Below are 20,715 nucleotides of genomic sequence, written 5' to 3'. Positions count from 1 at the left end.
GGCACAGGTACAGGTGGGACAATGGCATTTCATTTTTTCTTTTATGTGGTCCTCCGCTAACTGTTTCAAACCATTGAAATTTTCCTTCAGCATGTCTACTTTCTGTTCCATGCGTTCCAGAGTGTTCTCCAATGTGTCTTTTGGAGTAACATTTTCAATGTTTGTATGGTCTGTAAAAATAAATATATATATGTTAAGTACACATAAGCTAATGATTATTAATGTGCTTATATAGGCAAGTGTCTACCATTATTATCACTGTTTTCAGACATTTCCTCATGTGGAACATTTTCTTCTAGCCACTCCAAAGTACTGCACATTTCTATGTGAAAAACAAAAATATATTAATTGTACTGTACCTCATACAAAAAGTATAGCAATATATAGGAAAAATGAAGTTTACTTACTAGTTTCTGGTACTTTGTATTCGTTGTGTTGTGTTGTGTAGGTCTACTGTTGCTTGTAGCTCTGCAATTTCTGTGCGGTAATTGTGTTGGAACTATATCTTTTTTGTTATGGTATAATCCATTTTATTACATATCGTATTTAAATGGATGGTTGATGTGTTAAATATGTAGGTTCCACTGCTTATTTATTATTATATATAATGTGTTTATGTGCTGCTTTTTGAACTTGTGCAGTGTTTATATGGTATGATAGAACAATTGCAGATACCCCCTGCGTGTTTGGGTAGTGTTGATGTCGTCCGTGACCGTCCGCAGACATCAAAATCATTAGCGGGGTGTTTGGTATGTTCTAAGTTAATTGTATATAAAGTAAGGGAATCCTAGTAAACATCTATCAAATTTACACTATGAAAATGTATATTCAGTAAAAAAACTTTGTTAAAGGGACGTTATGGTTAAGTTGCGCTACTAAAAACCTATGAAATTCAGTAAAAAACTTTTTTAAATGGACGTTATGGTTCCAAGTAAAACCGAAAAACCCTTGAAATTCACCAGTTGTGGTAAGCTAAGCAACCATAACTCACGCCACCACCGTGCACTGCTAAGACTAACACCCAGGACATCAAAGATGACATCACAAATGTCATTGATGACATCACTGATGACATCACATGTCTGACTCGCTGTTTTTTCCTTTAGTGTTATATCTTAGACAGTAATAGTTAGGGACAAAGAAATCAAAAAGTACTATATTTGTAGACTTATACTTCAAATATGTTCTTACAATAATTCACTTAGGGTCCACTCACAGCATATGAAACATATACATAGGAAAATACACACTTAAAACATAGCAATGCTTTCTGTGCATGAAGATAATCAGTAGGGTTATCAGCACTTTCTGATAGTTCTGTTGTTTTTTTATTACTGTACTTTCCCTGTATATGCTCATATTTGTATACATTGTACTCATCCTACTTTCCTTAGGGTCCAGTCACATCATGTGATACATATACATAGGGTAAGTAGCAGCTTTGAAACAGAGCAATCATTTCTCTGCATAAAGATAATCAGGTTATGAACTCTTTCTGCTACTACTTCTGCTTTTCTGCTTTTTTGTTTACTTCACTGTCCCTGTATATACTCATATTTGTATGTGTTGTTGTCTCTTTGTGTTTTGTCTGTAATAATTATATATTAAGTGGGTTTTATTATCTACTTATTACATGTTTCACAGTACGCAAAACTCTAATAAGAAAGCAGTTATCATTTCAGTATTCAACATGGCAAGATTATGAATATGGCACCTTCATCATGTATGCTGCACACAATGTCTATGTTTCTGCATGAGTAGCTTAGTATACTGGATAGAACTTCATAATAGAATGCTATTTATATCAATGCATTGCTTAATGCACTAATTAGCTCATGATATTTTTTGTCAACATTATAATAAGAATCCCTTGTACAGACTTTTCATGAAAAGTAAATGCACATGTGATGTCATCAGTGATGTCATCAATGACATTTGTGATGTCATCTTTGATGTCCTGGGTGTTAGGCTTAGCAGTGCACAGTGGTGGCGCGAGTTATGGTTGCTTAGTTTACCATAACTGGTGAATTTCAAGGATTTTTCGGTTTTACTTGGAACCATAACGTCCCTTTAACAACGTTTTTTTACTGAATATATATGTATATATATATATATATATATAATATAATTGGTTATTGATAACGCGTTTAATACCTAGAGGTTTCTAAGCACGGACCCTGGGACCTGGGATCGAACCTGTGCTGCTCTGTGTCGTCTTGCTTCCAGTGCGAGCACGTTGCCCCTGAGCTATTCTCCCGAGACAAACGACTCCCAAATGAGTCTCTCTTTTTCTTACTTTACTGACCAACTTGAAGCTTCTATTTTTGGCTGTCTCTCTGTTATCAAGCTATGGACCCACCCACTCCCTTCACCTAAACCCACCAAAAGCGCAGCTTCCTTTCTTTCCTGTGCTGGGCCGTCACCATCGCCCAAACGCTCCCCGTGTTCGTGTTCCTCTTCATTTGCTTACCCTCTCCTCTTCTGCCTTTAAGTGCAGCATCATGTGTGACTCCTCACTTTCCTCTTCCACCCGCCTCGTTATCTCGCTCACTCCTTCAGTTTCCAGCTTCACAGCATGTGTACAGTCCCGCCTTTTCTTCTGATTCTGCTACCCGAGGCCATTCTTCACACTCCTCGATAAGTGCTCCTCACTCCTGGTGAGTCCCTCTGCGCATGCTCCTTGCCTGCCTCCTCGACTTCACGTGCATGCTGTGTGCATGGTTTTCCACCTGGTGCATTTAGGAGCTACACAGTGAAAGGATCTGCCTAGTCCATCTTGGAGCTGGTGAGGATTCCTCGCTTTGCTCCTCTCCCCTCGTCTTATTGGCTGTCCACGTCCCCTTCGTGCCCAGTCATGCCCCCTGCTGGCCTCTAAGCGCTGGAATGCACGTCCTCTCTTTTTACGCTCTGCAGCTCCTCGCACTTCTTTGAAGGCGCCACTTCTTGCTACCCTCTAAGGTTAACGATGTAGTATCATTTCATTCCACGTGCATTATTCGAGTTTTAAACATGTTCGTCAAAACTATCATTAAATACATATATCTAGTCTACATTCACACCAATGGGCATCCCCCGAGCATGCACGCATCCCCTGAGCAAGCACGCATCCCCCGAGCATGCACGCATCCCCTGAGCAAGTACGCATCCCCTGAGCATGCACGCATCCCCCGAGCATGCACGCATCCCCTGAGCAAGCACGCATCCCCTGAGCAAGCACGCATCCCCTGAGCATGCACGCATCCCCGGAGCATGCACGCATCCCCCGAGCAAGCACGCATCCCTCGAGCATGCACGCATCCCCTGAGCAAGCACGCATCCCCTGAGCATGCACGCATCCCCCGAGCATGCACGCATCCCCCGAGCAAGCACGCATCCCCTGAGCAAGCACGCATCCCCCGAGCATGCAGGCATCCCCCGAGCAAGCACGCATCCCCTGAGCATGCACGCATCCCCTGAGCATGCACGCATCCCCTGAGCATGCACGCATCCCCTGAGCAAGCATGCATCCCCTGAGCATGCACGCATCCCCTGAGCATGCACGCATCCCCTGAGCAAGCACGCATCCCCTGAGCATGCACGCATCCCCCGAGCATGCACGCATCCCCCGAGCAAGCACGCATCCCCTGAGCAAGCACGGATCCCCTGAGCATGCAGGCATCCCCCGAGCAAGCACGCATCCCCTGAGCATGCACGCATCCCCTGAGCATGCACGCATCCCCTGAGCATGCACGCATCCCCTGAGCAAGCATGCATCCCCTGAGCATGCACGCATCCCCTGAGCATGCACGCATCCCCTGAGCAAGCACACCAATGGGCATCGAATCAGGATGCCCAGCATTTGTGAGCTCCTGCCAAAGTACCCTGTGGCCAGCTCTGTGCCAGCGGCACAGCATTCATACCAATGCACATCGCCTAAATGATGCACCAATGTCCCCTCTCCGAGCATGCACATGAAAGACAACCTCTTGATCATGCACATATTTGCCCATTTGTTCAGCATGCACACTGATAACCATCTCCTTTGCATATACCGCAAAGGCCATCTCTTACCCATGCATAAAAAAGGCACGCTGCTATGCATGCACGCTGAGAGCCATCTACCCTGTATATACCGCAAAGGCCATCTCTTATCCTTGCACACAAAGGGCCAGCTCCTGTGAATGCACACAAAACGAACACTGCTGTGCATGCACACTGATAGCCATCTCCCCTGCATATACCACAAAGGCCATCTCTTACCCATGCACACAAAGGGACAGCTCCTGTGAATGCACACAAAAGGCACGCTGCTGTGCATGCACACTGATAGCCATCTCCCCTGCATATACCGCAAAGGCCATCTCTTATCCATGCACACAAAGGGCCAGCTCCTGTGAATGCACACAAAAGGCACGCTGATGTGCATTCACACTGATAGCCATCTCCCCTATATTTACCGCAAAGGCCATCTCTTATCCATGCACACAAAGGGCCAACTCATGTGAATGCACACAAAAGGCCAGCTCCTGTGCATGCACACTGATAGCTATCTCCCCTGCATATACCGCAAAGGCCATCTCTTAGCCATGCACACAAAAGGCCAGCTCCAGTGCATGCACATAAAAGGCCAGCTCCTGTGCATGCACACTGACAGCCATCTCCCCTGCATATACCGCAAAGGCCATCTCTTATCCATGCACACAAAGGGCCAACTCCTGTGAATGCACACAAAAGGCCAGCTCCTGTGCATGCACACTGACAGCCATCTCCCCTGCATATACCGCAAAGGCCATCTCTTAGCCATGCACACAAAAGGCCCGCTCCTGTGAATGCACACAAAAGGCCAGCTCCTGTGCATGCACACTGATAGCCATCTCCCCTGCATATACCGCAAAGGCTATCTCTTATCCATGCACACAAAGGGCCAGCTCCTGTGAATGCACACAAAAGGCCAGCTCCTGTGCATGCACACTGACAGCCATCTCCCCTGCATATACTGCAAAGGCCATCTCTTAGCCATGCACACAAAAGGCCCGCTCCTGTGAATGCACACAAAAGGCCAGCTCCTGTGCATGCACACTGATAGCCATCTCCCCTGCATATACCGCAAAGGCTATCTCTTATCCATGCACACAAAGGGCCAGCTTGTGTGCATGCACACAAAAGGCCAGCTCCTGTGCATGCACACCGATAGCCATCTCCCCTGCATATACCGCAAAGACCATCTCTTAGCCATGCACACAAAAGGCCTGCTCCTGTGAATGCACACAAAAGGCCAGCTCCTGTGCATGCACACTGATAGCCATCTCCCCTGCATATACCGCAAAGGCCAGCTCTTATCCATGCACACAAAGAGCCAGCTCGTGTGCATGCACAAAAAAGGCACACTGCTATGCATGCACACTGATAGCCATCTCCCCTGCATATACTGCAAAGGCCATCTCTTATCCATGTAAACAAAGGGCCAGCTCCTGTGAATGCACACAAAAGGCACGCTGTTGTGCATGCACACTGATAGCCATCTCCCCTGCATATACCACAAAGGCCATCTCTTATCCATGCACACAAAGGGCCAGCTCCTGTGAATGCACACAAAAGGCCAGCTCCTGTGCATGCACACTGATAGCCATCTCCCCTGCATATACTGCAAAGGCCATCTCTTATCCATGCACACAAAGGGCCAGCTTGTGTGCATGCACACAAAAGGCCAGCTCCTGTGCATGCACACTGATAGCCATCTCCCCTGCATATACCGCAAAGGCCATCTCTTAGCCATGCACACAAAAGGCCCGCTCCTGTGAATGCACACAAAAGGCTAGCTCCTGTGCATGCACACTGATAGCCATCTCCCCTGCATATACCGCAAAGGTCATCTCTTATCCATGCACACAAAAGGCCAGCTACTGTGCATGCACACTGATAGCCATCTCCCCTGCATATACCGCAAAGGCCATCTCTTATCCATGCACACAAAGGGCCAGCTCCTGTGAATGCACACAAAACGAACACTGCTGTGCATGCACACTGATAGCCATCTCCCCTGCATATACCACAAAGGCCATCTCTTACCCATGCACACAAAGGGACAGCTCCTGTGAATGCACACAAAAGGCACGCTGCTGTGCATGCACACTGATAGCCATCTCCCCTGCATATACCGCAAAGGCCATCTCTTATCCATGCACACAAAGGGCCAGCTCCTGTGAATGCACACAAAAGGCACGCTGATGTGCATTCACACTGATAGCCATCTCCCCTATATTTACCGCAAAGGCCATCTCTTAGCCATGCACACAAAAGGCCAGCTCCTGTGCATTCACACTGATAGCCATCTACCCTGCATATACCGCAAAGGCCATCTCTTAGCCATGCACACAAAGGGACAACTCCTGTGAATGCACACAAAAGGCCAGCTCCTGTGCATGCACACTGACAGCCATCTCCCCTGCATATACCGCAAAGGCCATCTCTTAGCCATGCACACAAAAGGCCCGCTCCTGTGCATGCACACTGATAGCCTTTGCGGTATATGCAGGGGAGATGGCTATCAGTGTGCATGCACAGGAGCTGGCCTTTTGTGTGCATGGCTAAGAGATGGCCTTTGCGGTATATGCAGGGGAGATGGCTATCTCTTATCCATGCACACAAAGGGCCAGCTTGTGTGCATGCACACAAAAGGCCAGCTCCTGTGCATGCACACCGATAGCCATCTCCCCTGCATATACCGCAAAGGCCATCTCTTAGCCATGCACACAAAAGGCCCGCTCCTGTGAATGCACACAAAAGGCCAGCTCCTGTGCATGCACACTGATAGCCATCTCCCCTGCATATACTGCAAAGGCCATCTCTTATCCATGTACACAAAGGGCCAGCTCCTGTGCATGCACACTGATAGCCATCTCCCCTGCATATACCGCAAAGGCCATCTCTTATCCATGCACACAAAGGGCCAGCTCCTGTGAATGCACACAAAAGGCACGCTGCTGTGCAAGCACACTGATAGCCATCTCCCCTGCATTTACCGCAAAGGCCATCTCTTATCCATGTACACAAAGGGCCAGCTCCTGTGCAGGCACATTGATAGTCACCTACCCTGTATATACCGCAAAGGACATCTCTTATCCATGCACACAACGGGCCAGCTCGTGTGCATGCACACAAAAGACCAGCTCCTGTGCATTCACACTGATAGCCATCTACCCTGCATATACCGCAATGGCCATCTCTTATCCATGCACACAAAGGGCCAACTCATGTGAATGCACACAAAAGGCCAGCTCCTGTGCATGCACACTGATAGCTATCTCCCCTGCATATACCGCAAAGGCCATCTCTTAGCCATGCACACAAAAGGCCAGCTCCAGTGCATGCACATAAAAGGCCAGCTCCTGTGCATGCACACTGACAGCCATCTCCCCTGCATATACCGCAAAGGCCATCTCTTATCCATGCACACAAAGGGCCAACTCCTGTGAATGCACACAAAAGGCCAGCTCCTGTGCATGCACACTGACAGCCATCTCCCCTGCATATACCGCAAAGGCCATCTCTTAGCCATGCACACAAAAGGCCCGCTCCTGTGAATGCACACAAAAGGCCAGCTCCTGTGCATGCACACTGATAGCCATCTCCCCTGCATATACCGCAAAGGCTATCTCTTATCCATGCACACAAAGGGCCAGCTCCTGTGAATGCACACAAAAGGCCAGCTCCTGTGCATGCACACTGACAGCCATCTCCCCTGCATATACTGCAAAGGCCATCTCTTAGCCATGCACACAAAAGGCCCGCTCCTGTGAATGCACACAAAAGGCCAGCTCCTGTGCATGCACACTGATAGCCATCTCCCCTGCATATACTGCAAAGGCTATCTCTTATCCATGCACACAAAGGGCCAGCTTGTGTGCATGCACACAAAAGGCCAGCTCCTGTGCATGCACACCGATAGCCATCTCCCCTGCATATACCGCAAAGACCATCTCTTAGCCATGCACACAAAAGGCCCGCTCCTGTGAATGCACACAAAAGGCCAGCTCCTGTGCATGCACACTGATAGCCATCTCCCCTGCATATACCGCAAAGGCCAGCTCTTATCCATGCACACAAAGAGCCAGCTCGTGTGCATGCACAAAAAAGGCACACTGCTATGCATGCACACTGATAGCCATCTCCCCTGCATATACTGCAAAGGCCATCTCTTATCCATGTACACAAAGGGCCAGCTCCTGTGAATGCACACAAAAGGCACGCTGTTGTGCATGCACACTGATAGCCATCTCCCCTGCATATACCACAAAGGCCATCTCTTATCCATGCACACAAAGGGCCAGCTCCTGTGAATGCACACAAAAGGCCAGCTCCTGTGCATGCACACTGATAGCCATCTCCCCTGCATATACTGCAAAGGCCATCTCTTATCCATGCACACAAAGGGCCAGCGTGTGTGCATGCACACAAAAGGCCAGCTCCTGTGCATGCACACTGATAGCCATCTCCCCTGCATATACCGCAAAGGCCATCTCTTAGCCATGCACACAAAAGGCCCGCTCCTGTGAATGCACACAAAAGGCTAGCTCCTGTGCATGCACACTGATAGCCATCTCCCCTGCATATACCGCAAAGGTCATCTCTTATCCATGCACACAAAAGGCCAGCTCCTGTGCATGCACACTGATAGCCATCTCCCCTGCATATACCGCAAAGGCCATCTCTTATCCATGCACACAAAGGGCCAGCTCCTGTGAATGCACACAAAACGAACACTGCTGTGCATGCACACTGATAGCCATCTCCCCTGCATATACCACAAAGGCCATCTCTTACCCATGCACACAAAGGGACAGCTCCTGTGAATGCACACAAAAGGCACGCTGCTGTGCATGCACACTGATAGCCATCTCCCCTGCATATACCGCAAAGGCCATCTCTTATCCATGCACACAAAGGGCCAGCTCCTGTGAATGCACACAAAAGGCACGCTGATGTGCATTCACACTGATAGCCATCTCCCCTATATTTACCGCAAAGGCCATCTCTTAGCCATGCACACAAAAGGCCAGCTCCTGTGCATTCACACTGATAGCCATCTACCCTGCATATACCGCAAAGGCCATCTCTTAGCCATGCACACAAAGGGACAACTCCTGTGAATGCACACAAAAGGCCAGCTCCTGTGCATGCACACTGACAGCCATCTCCCCTGCATATACCGCAAAGGCCATCTCTTAGCCATGCACACAAAAGGCCCGCTCCTGTGCATGCACACTGATATCCTTTGCGGTATATGCAGGGGAGATGGCTATCAGTGTGCATGCACAGGAGCTGGCCTTTTGTGTGCATGGCTAAGAGATGGCCTTTGCGGTATATGCAGGGGAGATGGCTATCTCTTATCCATACACACAAAGGGCCAGCTTGTGTGCATGCACACAAAAGGCCAGCTCCTGTGCATGCACACCGATAGCCATCTCCCCTGCATATACCGCAAAGGCCATCTCTTAGCCATGCACACAAAAGGCCCGCTCCTGTGAATGCACACAAAAGGCCAGCTCCTGTGCATGCACACTGATAGCCATCTCCCCTGCATATACTGCAAAGGCCATCTCTTAGCCATGCCCACAAAAGGCCCGCTCCTGTGAATGCACACAAAAGGCCAGCTCCTGTGCATGCACACTGATAGCCATCTCCCCTGCATATACCGCAAAGGCCATCTCTTATCCATGCACACAAAGGGCCAGCTCCTGTGAATGCACACAAAACGAACACTGCTGTGCATGCACACTGATAGCCATCTCCCCTGCATATACCACAAAGGCCATCTCTTACCCATGCACACAAAGGGACAGCTCCTGTGAATGCACACAAAAGGCACGCTGCTGTGCATGCACACTGATAGCCATCTCCCCTGCATATACCGCAAAGGCCATCTCTTATCCATGCACACAAAGGGCCAGCTCCTGTGAATGCACACAAAAGGCACGCTGATGTGCATTCACACTGATAGCCATCTCCCCTATATTTACCGCAAAGGCCATCTCTTAGCCATGCACACAAAAGGCCAGCTCCTGTGCATTCACACTGATAGCCATCTACCCTGCATATACCGCAAAGGCCATCTCTTAGCCATGCACACAAAGGGACAACTCCTGTGAATGCACACAAAAGGCCAGCTCCTGTGCATGCACACTGACAGCCATCTCCCCTGCATATACCGCAAAGGCCATCTCTTAGCCATGCACACAAAAGGCCCGCTCCTGTGCATGCACACTGATATCCTTTGCGGTATATGCAGGGGAGATGGCTATCAGTGTGCATGCACAGGAGCTGGCCTTTTGTGTGCATGGCTAAGAGATGGCCTTTGCGGTATATGCAGGGGAGATGGCTATCTCTTATCCATACACACAAAGGGCCAGCTTGTGTGCATGCACACAAAAGGCCAGCTCCTGTGCATGCACACCGATAGCCATCTCCCCTGCATATACCGCAAAGGCCATCTCTTAGCCATGCACACAAAAGGCCCGCTCCTGTGAATGCACACAAAAGGCCAGCTCCTGTGCATGCACACTGATAGCCATCTCCCCTGCATATACTGCAAAGGCCATCTCTTAGCCATGCCCACAAAAGGCCCGCTCCTGTGAATGCACACAAAAGGCCAGCTCCTGTGCATGCACACTGACAGCCATCTCCCCTGCATATACCGCAAAGGCCATCTCTTATCCATGTACACAAAGGGCCAGCTCCTGTGCATGCACACTGATAGCCATCTCCCCTGCATATACCGCAAAGGCCATCTCTTATCCATGCACACAAAGGGCCAGCTCCTGTGAATGCACACAAAAGGCACGCTGCTGTGCAAACACACTGATAGCCATCTCCCCTGCATTTACCGCAAAGGCCATCTCTTATCCATGTACACAAAGGGCCAGCTCCTGTGCAGGCACATTGATAGTCACCTACCCTGTATATACCGCAAAGGACATCTCTTATCCATGCACACAACGGGCCAGCTCGTGTGCATGCACACAAAAGACCAGCTCCTGTGCATGCACACTGATAGCCATCTCCCCTGCATATACTGCAAAGGCCATCTCTTAGCCATGCCCACAAAAGGCCCGCTCCTGTGAATGCACACAAAAGGCCAACTCCTGTGCATGCACACTGATAGCCATCTCCCCTGCATATACCACAAAGGCCATCTCTTATACATGCACACAAAGGGCCAGCTTGTGTGCATGCACACAAAAGGCCAGCTCCTGTGCATGCACACTGATAGCCATCTCCCCTGCATATACTGCAAAGGCCATCTCTTATCCATGCACACAAAGGGCCAGCTCCTGTGAATGCACACAAAAGGAACGCTGCTGTGCATGCACACTGATAGCCATCTCCCCTGCATTTACCGCAAAGGCCATCTCTTAGCCATGCACACAAAAGGCCAGCTCCTGTGCAGGCACATTGATAGTCACCTACCCTGTATATACCGCAAAGGACATCTCTTATCCATGCACACAACGGGCCAGCTCGTGTGCATGCACACAAAAGACCAGCTCCTGTGCATGCACACCGATAGCCATCTCCCCTGCATATACCACAAAGGCCATCTCTTATACATGCACACAAAGGGCCAGCTTGTGTGCATGCACACAAAAGGCCAGCTCCTGTGCATGCACACTGATAGCCATCTCCCCTGCATATACCGCAAAAGCCATCTCTTAGCCATGCACACAAAAGGCCCGCTTCTGTGAATGCACACAAAAGGCTAACTCCTGTGCATGCACCCTGATAGCCATCTCCCCTGCATATACCGCAAAGGACATCTTGTATCCATGCACACAAAGGGCCAGCTCGTGTGCATGCACAAAAAGGCACGCTGCTGTGCATGCACACTGATAGCCATCTCCCCTGCATATACCGCAAAGGCCATCTCTTATCCATGCACACAAAAGGCACGCTGCTATGCATGCACACTGAGAGCCATCTACCCTGCATATACCGCAAAGGCCATCTCTTATCCCTGCACACAAAGGGCCAGCTCCTGTGAATGCACACAAAACGCACACTGCTGTGCATGCACATTGATAGCCATCTCCCCTGCATATACCACAAAGGCCATCTCTTACCCATGCACACAAAGGGACAGCTCCTGTGAATGCACACAAAAGGCACGCTGCTGTGCATGCACACTGATAGCCATCTCCCCTGCATATACCGCAAAGGCCATCTCTTATCCATGCACACAAAGGGCCAGCTTGTGTGCATGCACACAAAAGGCCAGCTCCTGTGCATGCACACTGATAGCCATCTCCCCTGCATATACCACAAAGGCCATCTCTTACCCATGCACACAAAGGGACAGCTCCTGTGAATGCACACAAAAGGCACGCTGCTGTGCATGCACACTGATAGCCATCTCCCCTGCATATACTGCAAAGGCCATCTCTTATCCATGCACACAAAGGGCCAGCTCCTGTGAATGCACACAAAAGGCCAGCTCATGGGCATGCACACTGATAGCCATCTCCCCTGCATATACCGCAAAGGCCATCTCTTTTGCATGCATGGCCACCTCGGATGCATGCACACAAAGGGCCAGCACGCGTGCCTGCCCAGGAAGGGCCAGCTCCTGTGCATGCCTGAGGGGGGGCGCCCCTTCCGCATTGACAGTAAAGGGGGGCTTCTGGGAATGCACAGACGTGGCCATCTCCAGCAGGAAGAGGTGTGTGCTTGCTTTCCAGGGAGGTCTCTGCACAGAGTAAATGGTACATACCCAATCTTCATGAACTGATTCTGAAAGAAGTCCCAAATATATCGAATTTTCTGTGCCTCAATAAATCGCACCTGTGGAGACAAACCACACAAGTACATTTAAAGATGTAAAGACTGCGCCGTCATCATTTGAACCTTTAAATATAACCATGATGATACTTTATAAATTGCATAGCTCTTCCCCTGGCAGCAGCAATTTGGGAGCATTTATTTACTGATTATAAAAGGGACGTTTATATCTTTGCTTTATAACTTGGTTTGGAGTATTTATAATTAGCCAGAGAGATGATGGGTGAAGGCAAAGCACAATCACTTCAACTAATGAGACGCAGGTGAAGTGGCGCAGCCAAGGGGGGACCCCTGAGCAGGAGAAGAGGAGAAGCTGCCTGAAGACGAGACCCCCCAAAATGGCAGTCTTTATTTATCCTGTGTCCAGATTCATGACGCAAGCAAGTCCCCCCTCTCCAGCTCTTCCCATGTCTCCCCAGAATACTGACCCCAGATCCAATATGAAGCGCCGGGGAGGGGGGGCCGGGGGGAGGACGTGGGGGGGAGGATGGGGGGGTGGCAATAGAGGTGGGATCCTGCCCTGCCGTGCGAGATGTCCATGTCTGCCCATGTCATTGTTCACTCTGGTTTGGGCAGGAGTAGCTCCGCATCACTTGGCTTTCCCTGGTGTCAGACACCATCACATGAGAGGTCTGTTACAGGGACAACGCTAGTGCGCTTCCTAAGACCTCGCAGACGCATTCCCTTTGCTCCAAGCAGTGCCGCTGAGACCGCTACAGCGCTATACTTATCCAGAAATGCCTTCAAGAAGAAGCCGCTTTATCTTAAGCTGAAGAGTTTTTTTATTCTCCAAATTGCCTGCACCACATTTCGGCATTAGGAGCCTGCTGCGTTTGCCTGCTGCTCCTTGGGTAGGAGGCTGCCTGTGCCTGGTGCACCTTGGGTAGGAGCCTGCTGTGTGCGCCTGGTGCACCTTGGGTAGGAGCCTGCTGTGTGTGCCTGCTGCTCCTTGGGTACGAGCCTGCTGCGTGTGCCTGGTGCACCTTGGGTAGGAGCCTGCTGCGTGTGCCTGGTGCTCCTTGGGTAGGAGGGTGTCTGTGTCTGGTGCACCTTGGGTAGGTGCCTGGTGCACCTTGCGTAGGAGCCTGCTGCGTGTGCCTGGTGCACCTTGGGTAGGAGCCTGCTGTGTGTGCCTGGTGCACCTTGCGTAGGAGCCTGCTACGTGTGCCTGGTGCACCTTGGGTAGGAGCCTGTTGTGTGTGCCGGGTGCACCTTGCGTAGGAGCCTGCTGCGTGTGCCTGGTGCACCTTGGGTAGGAGCCTGCTGTGTGTGCCTGGTGCACCTTTGGTAGGAGCCTGCTGTGTGTGCCTGGTGCACCTTGGGTAGGAGCCTGCTGTGTGTGCCTGGTGCACCTTTGGTAGGAGCCTGCTGTGTGTGCCTGGTGCACCTTGGGTAGGAGCCTGCTGCGTGTGCCTGGTGCACCTTGGGTAGGGGCCTGCTGCGTGTGCCTGGTGCACCTTGGGTAGGAGCCTGCTGCGTGTGCCTGGTGCACCTTGGGTAGGTGGCTGCCTTGTGTGCCTGGTGCACCTTGCGTAGGAGCCTGCCTTGTGTGCCTGGTGCACCTTGGGTAGGAGCCTGCTGCGTGTGCCTGGTGCACCTTGGGTAGGAGCCTGCTGCGTGTGCCTGGTGCAGCTTGGTTAGTAGCCTGCTGTGTGTGCCGGGTGCACCTTGGGTAGGAGCCTGCTGTGTTTGCCTTGTGCACCTTGGGTAGGAGCCTGCTGTGTGTGCCAGGTGCACCTTGGGTAGGAGCCTGCTGTGTCTGCCAGGTGCACCTTGGTTAGGAGCCTGCTGCCTGTGCCTGCTGCTCCTTGGGTAGGGGCCTGCTACGTGTGCCTGGTGCACCTTGGGTAGGACTGTAAACATCTAGAGGGAAATCAGGTATGAGTGGAGGCTTCTAGGGAGCAAACCTGACACTTCTTAAACAAAAACAAAAGAGGCTCCCTTGCCTCTTGTAGGTTTGAACTCGCAATTCACTGGATAATTCTGGGATTATCACACTTTCAAGACAATTCGAACACTGTCAAGAGGAAGTTCATGGAAAATACAACCAGACTTCAGTAGTTCTTTATTAAAAATAGGTACAATTTAATTTAATAAGAAATAGTGCCTCATTACGACCCAGGCGGTAAGTTACCGCCTGGGCCGTGACTTTACCACCATGGCGTAAGCTACGTTTACGCCATGGTGGTTGGCAGACTTACCGCCCCATTCCGACCTTGGCGGGGCGGTAAGTCCCCAATCCCCATTTACCCTTCCCCATTCCCATTTTTGCCCCATAGGGCATAATGGGAGTGGGGAAGGCGTTAATTACGCCACCGTAAATTACGGTGGCGTAATTAACTCCATGGTCCCTTAGCGCCATGGATTTTAACACCTGCTAAAAGCAGGTGTTAAGTCCGCCATGGCGCTAAGGGACCTCGTACTCAGGCGGTAAGGGTCGGCGCTGTTTACGGCGCCGTAAACCCCTTACCGCCTGAGTTGTAATGAGGCCCATAGGGCCTCATTACGACCCAGGCGGTAAGTTACCGCCTGGGCCGTGACTTTACCACCATGGCGTAAACTACGTTTACGCCATGGTGGTTGGTGGATTTACCGCCCCATTCCAACCTTGGCGGGGCGGTAAATCCCCATTTTCCCATTTTCCCTTCCCCATTCCCATTTTGCCCCATAGGGCATAATGGGAGTGGGGAAGGCGTTAATTACGCCACCGTAAATTACGGTGGCGTAATTAACTCCATGGTCCCTTAGCGCCATGGATTTTAACACCTGCTAAAAGCAGGTGTTAAAACCTCCATGGCGCTAAGGGACCTCGTACTCAGGCGGTAAGGGTCGGTGCTGTTTACGGCACCGTAAACCCCTTACCGCCTGAGTTGTAATGAGGCCCATAGTCTTTAAAACAAACACATAAAAACTCACAAAGTGACCAGTGCTTCAAAAAGTGGTTAGTGCTAATCACCAACGGGCTAACAGTGTACAAAATATGCAATAAAACTGTATCTCTTGTAGATACTAGAGTCACATTAAATTTACAAATATATACACATGAACCACTTCAGGTTATTTAGACCTTGATTCTTCAGTACATGGATCCACACAATATACAGAAAAAGAGACTTTTGTTGTGTATTAACTCTACTCTTGATGCCTTGGTCGATAAGTACCTAGAGTGCACCTTTTAGAAAGTTCTTATACTCTACTCGATGCTTAACATTAGTATCTGTGATTACCCTACATGTTTCATTCCTGTAATCTTTGGAGTTGATATTAGGAACTTCTTCAGGGGAGCGAATGGGTCGGGGCAGAAGAGCACCCAGTGCCCAATTCGTGGCGGTATCAAAAAGGAACTTGACAAGTCAAAAATGTCATGGCAGTGTGAGATCTTGGAAGTTGAGTCCCAGGGGACAGTAAAGCAAAGTAAATTTCCTCAGGCACTTGTCTTTAAAACAAAGGGTAAAGTCCAGGCCAAACCGTCTCTTAGTGCCGGTAAACAATCCTAAGGGGCAGCATTGGTTATCAGTGTAGCAGTCCTGTAAATCCTTGGCGGGTAACTGGAAGTTGTACAGAATAGTCGCCTTGTCGTATTATGAGTAGACGAATACTGGTATCAGTGACCTGGACTGTTAGTAGAGTCCTTAGTGACTCCTACGTGTCTGGTACCAGTGCCAGTAGGGGCCTGCTGTGTGCACCTGGTGCACCTTGAGTAGGAGCCTGCTGCGTGTGCTGGTGCACCTTGGGTAGGAGCCTGCTGCATGTGCCTGGTGCACGTTGGGTAGGAGCCTGTTGCATGTGCCTGCTGCTCCTTGGGTAGGAGCCTGCGGTGTGTGCCTGGTGCACCTTGGGTAGCAGCCGTGTGTGCCTGGTGCACCTTGGGTAGAAGGCTGCTGTGTGTGCCTGGTGCACTTTGGGTAGGGGCCTGCTGTGTGCACCTGGTGCACCTTGAGTAGGGGCCTGCTGCGTGTGCTGGTGCACCTTGGGTAGGAGGCTGATGTGTGTGCCTGGTGCACCTTGCGTAGGAGCCTGCTGCGTGTGCCTGGTGCACCTTGGGTAGGAGCCTGCCTTGTGTGCCTGGTGCACCTTGGGTAGGGGCCTGCTGCGTGTGCCTGGTGCACCTTGGGTAGGAGCCTGCTGCGTGTGCCTGGTGCACCTTGGGTAGGAGCCTGCTGTGTGTGCCTGGTGCACCTTGGGTAGGGGCCTGCTGCGTGTGCCTGGTGCACCTTGGCTAGGAGCCTGCTGCGTGTGCCTGGTGCACCTTGGGTAGGTGGCTGCTGCGTGTGCCTGGTGCACCTTGCGTAGGAGCCTGCTGCGTGTACCTGGTGCACCTTGGGTAGGAGCCTGCTGCGTGTGCCTGGTGCACCTTGGGTAGGAGCCTGCTGCATGTGCCTGGTGCAGCTTGGTTAGGAGCCTGCTGTGTGTGCCAGGTGCACCTTGGGTAGGAGCCTGCTGCATGTGCCTGGTGCAGCTTGGTTAGGAGCCTGCTGTGTGTGCCGGGTGCACCTTGGGTAGGAGCCTGCTGTGTTTGCCTGGTGCACCTTGGGTAGGAGCCTGCTGTGTGTGCCAGGTGCACCTTGGGTAGGACTGTAAACATCTAGAGGGAAATCAGGTATGAGTGGAGGCTTCTAGGGAGCAAACCTGACACTTCTTAAACAAAAACAAAAGAGGCTCCCTTGCCTCTTGTAGGTTTGAACTCGCAATTCACTGGAAAATTCTGGGATTATCACACTTTCAAGACAATTCGAACACTGTCAAGAGGAAGTTCATGGAAAATACAACCAGACTTCAGTAGTTCTTCATTAAAAATAGGTACAATTTAATTTAATAAGAAATAGTCTTTAAAACAAACACATAAAAACTCACAAAGTGACCAGTGCTTCAAAAAGTGGTTAGTGCTAATCACCAACGGGCTAACAGTGTACAAAATATGCAATAAAACTGTATCTCTTGTAGATACTAGAGTCACATTAAATTTACAAATATATACACATGAACCACTTCAGGTTATTTAGACCTTGATTCTTCAGTACATGGATCCACACAATATACAGAAAAAGAGACTTTTGTTGTGTATTAACTCTACTCTTGATGCCTTGGTCGATAAGTACCTAGAGTGCACCTTTTAGAAAGTTCTTATACTCTACTCGATGCTTAACATTAGTATCTGTGATTACCCTACATGTTTCATTCCTGTAATCTTTGGAGTTGATATTAGGAACTTCTTCAGGGGAGCGAATGGGTCGGGGCAGAAGAGCACCCAGTGCCCAATTCGTGGCGGTATCAAAAAGGAACTTGACAAGTCAAAAATGTCATGGCAGTGTGAGATCTTGGAAGTTGAGTCCCAGGGGACAGTAAAGCAAAGTAAATTTCCTCAGGCACTTGTCTTTAAAACAAAGGGTAAAGTCCAGGCCAAACCGTCTCTTAGTGCCGGTAAACAATCCTAAGGGGCAGCATTGGTTATCAGTGTAGCAGTCCTGTAAATCCTTGGCGGGTAACTGGAAGTTGTACAGAATAGTCGCCTTGTCGTATTATGAGTAGACGAATACTGGTATCAGTGACCTGGACTGTTAGTAGAGTCCTTAGTGACTCCTACGTGTCTGGTACCAGTGCCAGTAGGGGCCTGCTGTGTGCACCTGGTGCACCTTGAGTAGGAGCCTGCTGCGTGTGCTGGTGCACCTTGGGTAGGAGGCTGATGTGTGTGCCTGGTGCACCTTGCGTAGGAGCCTGCTGCGTGTGCTGGTGCACCTTGGGTAGGAGCCTGCTGCATGTGCCTGGTGCACGTTGGGTAGGAGCCTGTTGCATGTGCCTGCTGCTCCTTGGGTAGGAGCCTGCGGTGTGTGCCTGGTGCACCTTGGGTAGCAGCCGTGTGTGCCTGGTGCACCTTGGGTAGAAGGCTGCTGTGTGTGCCTGGTGCACCTTGGGTAGGAGGCTGATGTGTGTGCCTGGTGCACCTTGCGTAGGAGCCTGCTGCGTGTGCCTGGTGCACCTTGGGTAGGAGCCTGCCTTGTGTGCCTGGTGCACCTTGGGTAGGGGCCTGCTGCGTGTGCCTGGTGCACCTTGGGTAGGAGCCTGCTGCGTGTGCTGGTGCACCTTGGGTAGGAGGCTGATGTGTGTGCCTGGTGCACCTTGCGTAGGAGCCTGCTGCGTGTGCCTGGTGCACCTTGGGTAGGAGCCTGCCTTGTGTGCCTGGTGCACCTTGGGTAGGGGCCTGCTGCGTGTGCCTGGTGCACCTTGGGTAGGAGCCTGCTGCGTGTGCCTGGTGCACCTTGGGTAGGAGCCTGCTGTGTGTGCCTGGTGCACCTTGCGTAGGAGTCTGCTGCATGTGCCTGGTGCACGTTGGGTAGGAGCCTGTTGCATGTGCCTGCTGCTCCTTGGGTAGGAGCCTGCGGTGTGTGCCTGGTGCACCTTGGGTAGCAGCCGTGTGTGCCTGGTGCACCTTGGGTAGAAGGCTGCTGTGTGTGCCTGGTGCACTTTGGGTAGGAGCCTGCTGCTTGTGCCTGGTGCACCTTGGGTAGGAGCCTGCTGCTTGTGCCTGGTGCACCTTGGGTAGGAGCCTGCTGCATGTGCCTGGTGCACCTTGGGTAGGGGCCTGCTGCGTGTGCCTGGTGCACCTTGGGTAGGTGGCTGCTGTATGTGCCTGGTGCACCTTGGGTAGGAGCCTGCTCTGTGTGCCTGGTGCGCGTTGGGTAGGAGGCTGCTGTCTGTGTCTGGTGCACCGTGGGTAGGTGCCTGGTGCAGGTGGACGCTGGGTTTAAAGATGCTCTCCTTGCCCCCACCACAGTCCAGCATTAGGAACCTGCTGTGTGCACCTGGTGCACCTTGGGTAGGAGCCTGCTGCGTGTGCCTGGTACACCTTGGTTAGGAGGCTGCTGTCTGTGCCTGGTGCAACTTGGGTAGGAGCCTGCTGCATGTGCCTGGTGCACCTTGGGTAGGGGCCTTCTGTGTGTGCCTGGTGCACTTTGGGTAGGGGCCTGCTGCATGTGCCTGCTGCTCCTTGGGTAGGAGCCTGTTGTGTGTGCCTGGTGCACCTTGGGCAGGGGCCTGCTGCTTGTGCCTGGTGCACCTTGGATAGGAGCCTTCTGTGTATGCCTGGTGCACGCTGGGTTTAAAGACGCTCTAATTGCCCTCACCACAGTCCAGCATTAGGAGCCTGCTGCATGTGCCAGAGGCAACTTGGGTAGGAGTCTGCTGTGTATGCCTGGTGCACTCTGGGTTTAAAGACGCTCTAATTGCCCTCACCCCAGTCCAGCATTAGGAGCCTGCTGCCTGTGCCTGAGGCAACTTGGGCAGGAGTCTGCTGTGTATGCTTGGTGCACGCTGGGTTTAATGACGCTCTTATTGCCCCCACCACAGTCCAGCATTAGGAGCCTGCTGCATGTGCCTGGGGCAACTTGGCTAGGAGCCTGCTGTGTATGCCTGGTGCACACTGGATTTAAAGACGCTCTTATTGCACTCACCACAGTCCAGCATTAGGAGCCTGCTGTGTGTGCCTGGTGGACCTTGGGTAGGGGCCTGCTGTGTGCGCCTGGTTCACCTTGGGTAGGAGCCTGCTGCGTGTGCCTGGTGCACCTTGGGTAGGAGCCTGCTGCGTGTGCCTGGTGCACCTTAGGTAGGGGCCTGGTGCACCTTGGGTAGGAAGCTGCTGTATGTGCTGGGTGCACCTTGGGTAGGGGTCTGCTGCGTGTGCCTAGTGCACCTTGGGTAGGGGCCTGCTGCATGTGCCTAGTGCACCTTGGGTAGGGGCCTGCTGCGTGTGCCTGGTGCACCTTGGGTTGGAGGCTGCTGTCTGTGCCTGGTGCACCTTGGGTAGGAGCCTGCTGCATGTGCCTGGTGCACCTTGGGTAGGGGCCTGCTGCGTGTGCCTGGTGCACCTTGGGTAGGGGGCTGATGCATGTGCCTAGTGCACCTTGGATA

General features: G+C 51.3%; 1 protein-coding gene across 3 annotated transcripts in view; it reads right to left on the bottom strand.

Moving 5' to 3' along the window:
• LOC138491108 (probable cation-transporting ATPase 13A4) overlaps positions 1–20,715 on the bottom strand; it is a 1,567,030-nt gene that overhangs the window by 1,191,898 nt on the left and 354,417 nt on the right. For all 3 annotated transcript variants that reach the window (XM_069617430.1, XM_069617431.1, XM_069617432.1), the window contains exon 4: positions 12,743–12,813. In XM_069617430.1, the coding sequence (XP_069473531.1) occupies positions 12,743–12,813 (71 nt within the window). The remainder of the gene's footprint in view (positions 1–12,742; positions 12,814–20,715) is intronic.

The sequence above is a fragment of the Ambystoma mexicanum genome, chromosome 10, assembly GCF_040938575.1.
Source record: "Ambystoma mexicanum isolate Mex_15411 chromosome 10, UKY_AmexF1_1, whole genome shotgun sequence".
In the NCBI taxonomy this organism is placed as follows: Eukaryota; Metazoa; Chordata; class Amphibia; order Caudata; family Ambystomatidae; genus Ambystoma; species Ambystoma mexicanum.
Note: the sequence above shows the minus strand (reverse complement) of the source record. Positions and strands in the feature narration are given on the sequence as shown.